Genomic DNA, 10,401 nt, shown 5'->3' on the forward strand with positions numbered 1-10,401 from the left:
TTGCTGGCCTCTAGTGGCCAAAGCTGTGCATTGCTTGTGCTCTGAGACCTGGACGCACAGCACAAGACGGGCTTTCCCTGTGTTTGCCACAAGCCTGCTCCTCAGGAGCCCTGAGGTCGGGGTGGATGTCCCAAAGCTGTGGCGTGTGAGAGGAAGGTTTCGTCCTGAAGATGTCTCTGACCAGCTCCTGGGCCGTGGGGTTTAGGAATCGTGAAACTGTAACTCAAGTTGAACAGTACAGATATTTTCTTTGATGTATAGATTCACCCGGCAGGGAAGTCATTTCATGCTCTGTATTTTTATAGAACAGTTTTACATGTTTTGTGGCATAAGCTTTAGGCAGTTCACTAGATCGGCTGATCAGAACCCACGTGCCTCTGCTCCCTGTCAATAGCCATTCATCAGGTCGTGATTCTGAGATACAAAAATGTCACCTCTTTTAATCTTTTTACGTCTTTCGTACTGTTCTGAAAGTGAACGTCAGGGCTTCTTTCCTTTGGGGTGACTGCATGGAATCATGTCCTCTTTCCTGTTCACAGCACCCCAGCCTTATGGGGAAGCACTGCATGCTGGTGTTTATATGATTAATTCGAAGTAGGGAGCTGAATGGCTTGCCCAGTGACTGTCGGTGACAAAAGCAGAAACTGCCAGACCCAGCATGCGCGTCCTGCACGCTGAGAAAGCAGAGACCAGGGTGTCAGCGCTCTGAGGGCTTCTGACCTGCTGTTGTCTTGGTTTTCTTCTCTCTCTCGACGCTCCAGGCCGTTCCTCAATTATCAAAGGATGTACTACGTGTTCATACAGATGCTGTCCAGCGGCCCTGCCTGGCTGGCCATCGTCCTGCTCATCACCGTCAGCCTCCTCCCCGACGTTCTCAAGAAGGTCCTTTGCCGGCAGCTGTGGCCCAGCGCCACCGAGAGGGTCCAGGTACCCGGCCGCTCCCAGGGTTGCGAGTGGGACGTCATCGTTACGAAGGGTAGCCCGGAGGGCCTGGGTGTGGAAATATGACCAGTCCAGGCATTCTAGCAAATCCCACGACAATACGTGGTTTTAAACAGTAACGAAGGTGAAGTCAAGACAAGTGATGTTAGACCTAAACAGCTGGTCGGCTGAAAGAAGACAAAGATTAAGAAAGATTAAGCCAGTACAAAAGACACTTTATTTTGTGTGAATGTAAAAAAGCTTTTTAAAGTAATCCTTACTTTGAAGGTAAAATTGCATTATTTTTAGGGATGATGAATTTGGCTCTAAACTTTAGCATTTATATGAGGAAATGCTGGTAACTGGGAGGCTGCTTATATTCCACACTCCCAAACTGAGACCGACAAGCTGAATTCTGGATTCAGGAAAGAAGTGACACATGCAAAGCTCTCACCCTGGCGTAGGATACCAGGAGATGTCACTCGGAGCTTCCTGAAACCACTCTGGCCCTCCCAGGGTTCTCGGGGAGGCACGCTCCCATCCCCTCACTCCCCTGAACTCAGGGAGGGCACACCCCCGTTCCCTGGCCCCCATGACCTCTGGGAGGGCACGCCCTCGTCCCCAAGCCCCGGAGACCTCGGGAGGGCACAGCCCCGTCCCCTGGCCCCCATGACCTCTGGGAGGGCACGCCCCCGTCCCCCACGCCCCGGAGACCTCAGGGAGGGCACGCCCCCGTCCTCTGGCCCCCATGACCTCAGGGAGGGCACACCCCCGTCCCCTTGCTCCCCTGACCTCAGGGAGGGCACGCCCCCATCCCCTGGCCCCCATGACCTCAGGGAGGGCACGCCCCCATCCCCTGGCCCCCATGACCTCAGGGAGGGCACGCCTGTCCCCTCACCCCTCTGCCCTGAGACTTGCCCATGGAGGTGCAGAGCCGCAGTGAGGAGCCAGGGGGGAGCCTGGTGAGAGGGCGGAAGCCGCAGCCAGCCTGTAGAGCACAGAGGGTGGTGCCTGGGGGGGTGGAGCGGTGGAAGGACGATTCAGACAGAAGACAACACTTATAAGTCCTGGGACCAGCTGAGCCACTCGGGAGGACCCAGATGGCCCCCTGGTCTGGTCCCCAAGTGCCCTTAGCCGAGTTGGGGATGGAACAGGCAGCCCTCCCCTGGAGTGGGGTGGGCGTGGGGACAGCCTTCACCCTACCTCCACCGGCCCCAGCCATTGAACAGTATGTGGGTTGGCGAGAACTCACATGCTCATTAAGAAAATCAAACCCAGCGCCCCCAGATCCTAATGACTCCCTCCTTTGTGTCCCCACATTTGCCAAGTCAGTGCTGACAGAAACTCACACGGGTTAGTGAAAGAGCACACACACGATTTCACTGCCGACCATCTGAAGTCATCGCCTTTAAACCCGCCACCTGTGACGGGGGGAGACATGCAGCCGAGGTGAAGTGCAGGCACCCAGGGCGTGAGAGTGCAGAAGGAGCTCTCCCTGGCGGGGCCTGCTGGGAGGGAGGAGACGTTAGGTCCAGCCCGTGGTCCTGCCCGCCCTGCCGGGGACTGAGCGCGACAGGGACAGCGCTGAGGTCTAGGCGTTGTTGGCATTTAACCAGACTCACCGCCTTTTCTTTCTCTCTTCCCTTCCTCGTGCCTTGTCCTCGGCTCTTTGCTAATAACACTGCCACCTTCTCTGACGTGCATGGCCCCTCCACCCTGGACTGGCAGACTAGGAACCAGTGCCTTTCTGTCGAGCAGTCCACCATCTTTATGCTCTCTCAGACTTCCAGCAGTCTGAATTTCTGACGGACAAGGTGATGCGTCTCTGTCTTTTTGCATGTTTGGGATTTAGGCTCAGGACAGCCGAGGGCTGACTTATTTCCGAGGGCTCCGGTGTTTACATCTCCTGTCGGTTCTCACGACCGCTGCTCCGGGAAACGTTGGTAGCTTGCATCCTGAGATGCACGTGTGTCTTCTCTCAGTGCCCTGAACCGGGTTTGTCTTCCGGCGTCCATTGGAAGTATCCGGTCCCAGGCCCAGCACGGCCCATCTTCATCAGATGCTGCAGAGTATGTGCAGCCGTGGCCACTAGGCTCCTGCTGGTGTGCAGGGGGTCCCACACGCGAAGGCGTGGGTGTGGCTCTTGCTCAGCCCCGCGGCCTCCTCCGTGCCGCCTTCTCTCCACAGCCCGCGGCGGGTAGACGGGAGGCCTTGCACCGGCCTCTCACGCCCCTTCTGCAGACAAGGACAGGGAGGCCACAGAGCTTTGCAGAAAAGGCCAGACCAGGGCTGCCCCTCAAACTGGACGGAGCAGGGAGGGGCGTGTTTAGGGTCAGATGTTTTACCAAATTCCCTTTTAACTTTTTTTTAAAGCTGCTTGTTGTCAGAAAAGCCTACTTTGCTGTAAATAGCTGTAGTGGCCATTTCTGTTTTACCAGCGCAGCTTGCTTAATAGGAAAATGCCGAAAGCAAGAAAAAGGCGTTTTTTCTTTTACTAACAGTTCGTCTTCTATACATTTTAAACACCGTTTTTTAACTGACAGGATGGTACATTTTTTAAGTTCAAGTAATTATTGGCAATCAAGGTTTTTCTAATCTGGTGCCATCAGAGTTTGTTAGAATAAAGTACGTAATTTCATCTCACTGTTTACATACTTGAAAATATTTCGGATGAAATTATCAGGAACACTTCAGTAAGTCACAGGAGGTGCTTATGAAATTGATTAAATCCTGCAACTCTGGGCTAAAAATAAAGACGTAACTATGGATGCGGGTTATTAAGAGTTGCCTTGCTTCTGAACCTCTGCAGAAGCGAGACTCAGGCTGCTGGGAGCAGGGCGTCCCTGAGCGCCGTGTGGTGTCCGTGGCCACAGGGTGTGACCCCACAGGTATTGCCACACCCACACCTTCACACAGGTCCCTGCAGCCAGCACGCTCCTGGCACGCACGGGGGGGCACTCTTGTTGCTGTAAAACCACGCGGACTTTGCAAAACTTTGGAGGAACAAACATTTGACTCGTCCTTATGTGGAATGTATTGTACTTCAAATGGATGGTTTTTTCTTTCAATCTGGTCTATGAAAAAGAAAAACATCACAGACACCAGGTTTCATACATATACGTGTGTGTATATGTGCACATATATACAGCTTATATATATATGTATTTATAGATTTATCTGTACCTATCTATGTTTATTTTTACATATAACTTAATTATATGTGATTCTGTCCTGCAAAGGCAACAACCCCATCACTAGGTTAGTTCATCCTCTTCCTCGCCAGACGACGTTCTGCAATTCACAACTCTTAAAGTTCCCTTCTCCTTGTTACTGAGAAACTAGTGCAGCTTGACTAGAAAATCTTAGTGCTCAGACGCTGGCCATGTTGCCTGCAGCACTGACACCCGAACCTTCAGGGTTCCAGGCTCAGGCCAGGACACTTCTACTTGACTGGAGACGGGGCCGAGGGACAAGGACGGGCAGGCACACAGAGAGAGAGACAGAAGGACAGGGACGGGCAGGCACAGAGAGGGACAGGACAAAGATGAGCAGGCACACAGGGACAGAGGGAAAGAGGCACGGGGATAGCAGGTGCACAGAGAGGGACGGAGCCAGAAGGACAGGGACGGGCAGGTGCATAGGGACAGGGTCAAAGGCACAGGGATGGCAGGTGCACAGTTGCTCCTGGGGGCCTTGGTGCTCTGGGGGAGCACAGCTGTCTGCTCATTGCCTCTCAGGAAGCTTGCAGGTGAGGGGGGGCAGGATTTTAGCCTCAGGGTTCTGGAAGCGCTTCCTGTGCTCATGGGAACAGCCCCATCAGGCGGCCCTTCCAGCTGCAGCCCATGCTGAGGCTCCACAGTGCCGCACTGGGCCCCGCTCTCCTGCCCGCCGGTCTTGCCCTCCCCCTGCCCTGGGGCCAACTCTTTCCGGGAGCCTGGGAGGGAGCCGCCCTGAGAGCCTGCCGGCCCCATTCCCAAGTCGTGCACAGGCTCCCCACTCTGAGGGCCAGGGCCAGGCCGGTTGCACTCGCGGGTGGGCGCTGGCCCGTGTCAGCTGTGCGGCTGGCTTTGCTGGGGCCAGGAGCCGTGCTCAGGGGTCCAGGCAGCAGCCTCTCAGTGTTTCTCCTCGCCTTGCAGAAGAGCGAGAAACTCACAGCATCGGTGGACGCCGCTCCGAGCGCCGCCAGGCCACTCCTGAGGGACTTCTTGCCGCGGCCGAGGCGGGATTAGCCCCAGGATAGGTAACGGGTCCGTGCCGCAGGCGGCCCCCCGGTGTGCTGTGAGCCCATCGGGCTGTCTGTTTTTCCTCCAAAGTTTTGCTGTGCTGTGCCATTTTGATAACAAAGGTTCATGGTGACAAAAAAGAAATGTTTTTACACAGATATTTCTGCCCCAGGTAAGTGGCCTGCCTGAGCGTGACTGGACTGCATATGGTTATGTATTGCACACATGCACACCCACACGTCCGTGTGCGCATGTCCTGCCACATTTCCGTGTGCCGGGGCGAGTGTTGCACACACAGTCGTGCTCTCGCTCGCGCGGCGTTTGCTGTGCAGTAAAAGCTCCTTCCTCGTCGTTGGTGGTGGAAACAGCTTCACCTGAAAGGCCCGTCAGGAAAGACCGTATTTGGAAATAGAAAGTAGAATGTTGCCTGATTGGCATCGAGCTTGGGCCGGGCAGGTGCCTGGTGTGGATCCATTGCTGTCCATCAGCCAAAATGTGGACATGGCGAGGAGACGCGGCCGCATCCACAGCGCAGCCTGAGCGGGACCCGCTGTCCAGGGCCCTCTGACCTCTCGAGAAGCAGGCGTGCTCAGGCACGGCTGTTCCTTTAGCGAGATTTCTCCGTCCGGCTTCCTCCCGTCCCCCGCACCTGTTCACGTGAGCTCTGTGCAGCCCGTATCCCCGGCCTCTGTGGACTGTTAATGAGAAGTGCACAGACGGCGTTCGTCTGTGCATAGAGATAACCATGCACTGGCCGTCAGGACGATGTGTCCCTGGTCTCGGGGGTGGTCTAGCACTGTTAGGTTAAAGGACGTGAGCTCAGTCCCTAGGGCCTCTGGGGTGGAAGCTTGCATATTTACCCCGACAATGGAACGTTGCTCCCTCGATACCCAGAATGGGAGACGTTCGCAGCCAGAACACGGTCGACACGCCCGTGTCGTGGTTCAGAAGGGGTGGGTGCCAGCTGAGCGGTGTCCTAGAACGGGAGTCCAAGCCCTGGGCGCTGAGTCTGGAGTTCCCAGGGCAGCAGTGGCCGTGGGGCATCAGTCAGTCTAGGGGGAGTCTCAGGGAGAATCCCGGGACTGACTGTGTTTTCTGTTCTCTGACAGAACATGTGCGTGTGGCGTCAGGACCACCTCCCAGAACTCACCCCCTTGCCTCTCTGCAGAGCTCAGCCCCTCGGCCACTGGCCGGGCTCCTACTCCAATCTGGTGACACTGACGTGCTGGGAGAGCAGGGAGTGCTCAGTTCCCCCCCCATGGCTGCTCTCTCCAATGCCATCGCCGTCCCAGCCGGGGACCCAGCTGCCGTGGCCCGAGGGGGCTGGCCGATGGACTCTCACCAGTTCAAGCCTTTAAGAACCACACGCGTGCGTGCGTTGTGCACATGAGTGCTGTCCCCTGCCCCCAGGGAGGGAGGAGGGGTGAGGGGACCTATGGCAGCATGGGCTGGCAGTAGGACCACGCCAAGTAGTGGTTCTGGCAGGGCTGGTGGCCTCGCACGTTTTCCTGCGGGCATTTAGCTGGGCGGGGAGAAAGGACGGTGCAGGCCTGGGACGTCTGTCTGAGTGCACAGCGGTCCTCTGTGCCCGTGTTGGGGTCTTGTGTCCACGCTCTATCGTCTCCCGCTACGGCCGTCACCCAAGAAGGACGTCTGCAGGCGGTCACAGCACCCACCGTCGTTTGAAGCACAGATGCGACCCGCCCTTCGTGGGACAAACGGGCCCTGCCTCTGCGTCCCTCTCTCCTCCGACGCTGCTGCTGGCACTGGCCGGACCAGACGCTGGCCCTCATGTGTCCACATCCCGCTCGTGTCACAGACCGCACCGCTTCTTCTGTCCAGAGCCCTGCGCAGAGCCTGGCCGAGCCCCGCGCTGGGGTCTGACTGGAGTCCTGTCCCTGCCGAGGTGTCGCCTGTGTGTGCTGGGGTGTTGCCGAGTGTTCCCAGGCCTCCCTTCCTGTCCCCACCGTGTCGGTGGAGGGAGGCAGGTTCCCACCTGTGGAGCGGTCAGTCTGTCCATGGAAGCCTTCCCGGGACGGGCTCTGACCCCGCCTCCAAGGATGAGCTCCCTGCTGTGAGCAAGTGGTGACTGCACGGGTTTGGGGCAGGGGCTGAGGGTGCCAGGGCAGACGTCTGCTGTGACGGTCACTCCCTTTCGGGGTCCTCCTTGAGAGGCGGCCTCCAGCGGCGGTGCTCATCTTCCAGAATCTCTCTCAGGCCCACGTGGGTCTGGGAGGAGCTGGGCTGAGGTTCCGTGAGCAGTAGCGTCGGCCGTGCTTGCGGCCCCGGCCGCCTCGTGCTGAGGTTCCTGTTGGTCTCCGCTTGGCCACTCTTCCCGGCGTGGGTACACCAGTGTGCGGCTGCTGTGTCCTGAGCTCCTGTCCCCTCTCTGTGCCGGTGTTTCTGTGGAAGCCACCTCTCTGACGTAGCCTTAACGGTCCTTCAAGAAGACATTTCAGTTTGAGATTCACGTTACAGCCGATGCCTTTCTGGAAGAGCGTCGCCCGGAAGCTAGCGGAGAAGCAGGCACAGGCCTGCTCCTCTGGGGCGCCGTGAGCGCGCACCGTGGCTGCTTCACACGTCTTCGTGCTGGTATTTGGGAAGTTCAGGTTCCACAATTTGATCATATAATGTTTCCCCTGTAAAATGTTGGTTTGAACTAGGGGATGAATTGACAGTAGGAACCGTGAGCACGGAGTAGCTGGGATAAATTAGGGTGAAGCATAAACACCAAACCAAAGACCAGGGGAAGGAAGGCCTGGCTGAGTCAGACGGAGACCCGGAGGGAGCCGTGTCCGTCCCGAGGGTCCTCCTCTCCCGCCCGCCCATCCCCGCCTGTCCTCCTGTCACTCACGTCCCATGTTCTGTGTGGTGGCCGCCCTTGGCCATCCCTGCAAACAGCAGCACGTGCGTTTTTACAGCCGTTTTTAAGAAGCTACTCTGGGTATAAACGTGATCCCCATCGGGGCGGGTTCTCTGTGTCTTTAGTTAACAAATTCTTTGTAATGTATTTTTTTAGAAATCTTAAAATTGCCTTTGCACTGAAGTATTTTCATAGCTGTTTATATCTCTTTTATTCGTTTATTTGTTAACATACCATATCTGATTTTTAAAGTATGTTTTTAAAGCTTTTATTTTTTACGTTGATGAAATTTTGGCCACTTTATATTTAAATTCTGGTGAGAGTTTTGGCTGAATGTCTCAATATCTGATGAATGTGAACTTTCAGATTTGATTTTATTCTCTGCGCCTGTTCGCTTGGTGTTTCTGGGGCAGTGATTAGTCAAAAGGCGTATTTACGGCATGGTAATTTGCTATGCATATTCTTCACCGATCGTTGCTATTTCGTCTGCTTTTTGTTTTGTTTTTGATTTCCATCCTTTGGCCTTAAAATAGAAGCTTCTTGCTTGGTGGTTCAGTGTCCTCTTCCCACCTGTTTAGAGACGGTTACCATTTACCTCTGAGAATTCAGTCCATTGTGAAAGTCACTAAACCCTTCCACGCTCCAGAATGTCTTCTAAAAAAACTGTTCGGGAAATTAAGTGACTGTGCTTGATAATTTGAAATAAACACGGGGCGTGAGATAGAAAATAAAACGAGGGACAAAGAACCCCCTGAAATGACGTTTCAGGTGTGACCTAATGCGACCTTTCACCTCACAGTAGTTAGTATTTATTTAACTAAACTTAAAGCAAAGAACGTCAACTTTAAGCGTTTTTCTTAGCTTTGAGAATCTTATTTGTGACGCAGGTGGTGACGAATTGACTCGTAACTCCCCACCCCGGTCCGAACATTTGGTTCCTGCCCCTCCTCCGTGCCCACAGCCGCAGGGCATCCGTGAAGCACCAGGGGTCCCAGCCACGTCCCGTTCTCCTGCTTTCAGCCCCGTGGCCACTCACAACCACATGCGGGCATGTGTGCCAGCTCACACGCACAGCCACGCACAGCGTGCGCACATGCACGTTCCCTGGGCCCCAAGCACCCTGCCTCCTCTCTCAGGGGACACTTGGAGGAACGTCCCGCAAGATGGGGCCCTTGGCCCTGCATGGCACGCGCCCTGGTGGTACTCGGGAGACTTTGCAGGCAGCCCCAGGTTTGCGTTGGGGCTGCTGAGTGAGCCAGGCTGCGGTGCCCTGGCCTGAGCACCTGCTTTTCAGGAGGCCCAGCCCCCGACTGACACCTCCCGCAGCTCCACCCTCAGGACAGGTGGCCGAAAGCAGCAGCTGGCCTCCGAATGCATCCAGGATCGGGCGGGCCCTCTGCCCGGCAGCTGGAAGAAGCCGTCCTTCTCTTGGCAACTCCTGTTAGAACTCAGACAACCCATTCCTGGGCATTTGACTCGACAGGGTGAACACAGACTGACACCCAGGAGGGCGTATCCCTGCGAGCCCCTGGGGGTGGAGGCCTGCGCTCGGGAGTTCCCAGAGGAGCAGCTTCTGCAGGGACCGGGTCAGAGACCCACAGGCTGGCCTGGAGAGATTCTGCAGCTTTACTGAAACATGTCATGTATGCTGTTATAACTATTCTCAACTTGTTGGGCGTCAGCCAAATGTCCAGTGCAGCCTAAAGGGAGTTTTCCGGCCTTTTTCTTTAAAACCCCTAGGTTCATCTGTTTTGCACTGACTAGAAATAACCTCATGTAACCACTTCTACTTTATCTCAAAATTAATATGATTTATTTGACAACTCAATATAACAGCTTGGTATGCAGTTTCTTGCGTTCCACATTTCTTTGGAAGGTTCCCATCCGTAACTTTAAAAACAGGAAAAATGTGAGTTGGCAATTGCATTCTTTTTTTTTATTTTAAGCTAGCGAGTAGGTGAATTGGGGATAAGAATCATTCTGATATTGTATATAAACAAAGCTTTAATGAAGATGCATTGGAAGTATTATTAAAGTGTGATTCTACTTTTGCAGAAAAAAATTTAAAGATCAGTTTATATAGCTTTATTTTTTACCTTATCGAAATATACAGAATTTTAATACACGTATATTATCTCTGACCTAGAAGTATAACGTGTCTGCATTGCCGTTTAAAATGTCCATTCATTATGTGATGTGATGAAGCAGAATCTTCAAAAGTGTGTTTAACATGACGGTATCTATAGTCATTGTCATCATAAATACTGGAGTTTATTTTTTAAATTATTGAATATCATAGGTGAATTTAAGATCATAAATCAGCCTCTAAACAATGTTTAATTGATAATAATTCATTAACCTGCTTTGAAATATTAAATTGTGAGTTAAACCAAA

The 10,401-nt window shown here is 54.1% G+C and overlaps 1 protein-coding gene across 15 annotated transcripts in view; it reads left to right on the top strand.

The window, feature by feature from the left end:
- Positions 1–10,401, top strand: part of ATP11A (ATPase phospholipid transporting 11A) — a 154,791-nt gene extending 144,390 nt beyond the window's left edge. For 6 of the 15 annotated variants that reach the window (XM_070579297.1, XM_070579300.1, XM_070579304.1 and 3 more), the window contains 2 exons: positions 762–927; positions 6,254–10,401. In XM_070579297.1, the coding sequence (XP_070435398.1) occupies positions 762–927; positions 6,254–6,502 (415 nt within the window). In that variant the 3' untranslated portion in view covers positions 6,503–10,401. Of the gene's footprint in view, positions 1–761; positions 928–2,649; positions 2,736–5,057; positions 5,169–6,253 lie in introns of all 15 variants that reach the window. The other 9 variants (XM_070579302.1, XM_070579305.1, XM_070579306.1 and 6 more) reach the window with 5 other exon arrangements.

This window comes from Equus przewalskii, chromosome 16, assembly GCF_037783145.1.
Source record: "Equus przewalskii isolate Varuska chromosome 16, EquPr2, whole genome shotgun sequence".
Lineage (NCBI taxonomy): Eukaryota > Metazoa > Chordata > Mammalia > Perissodactyla > Equidae > Equus > Equus przewalskii.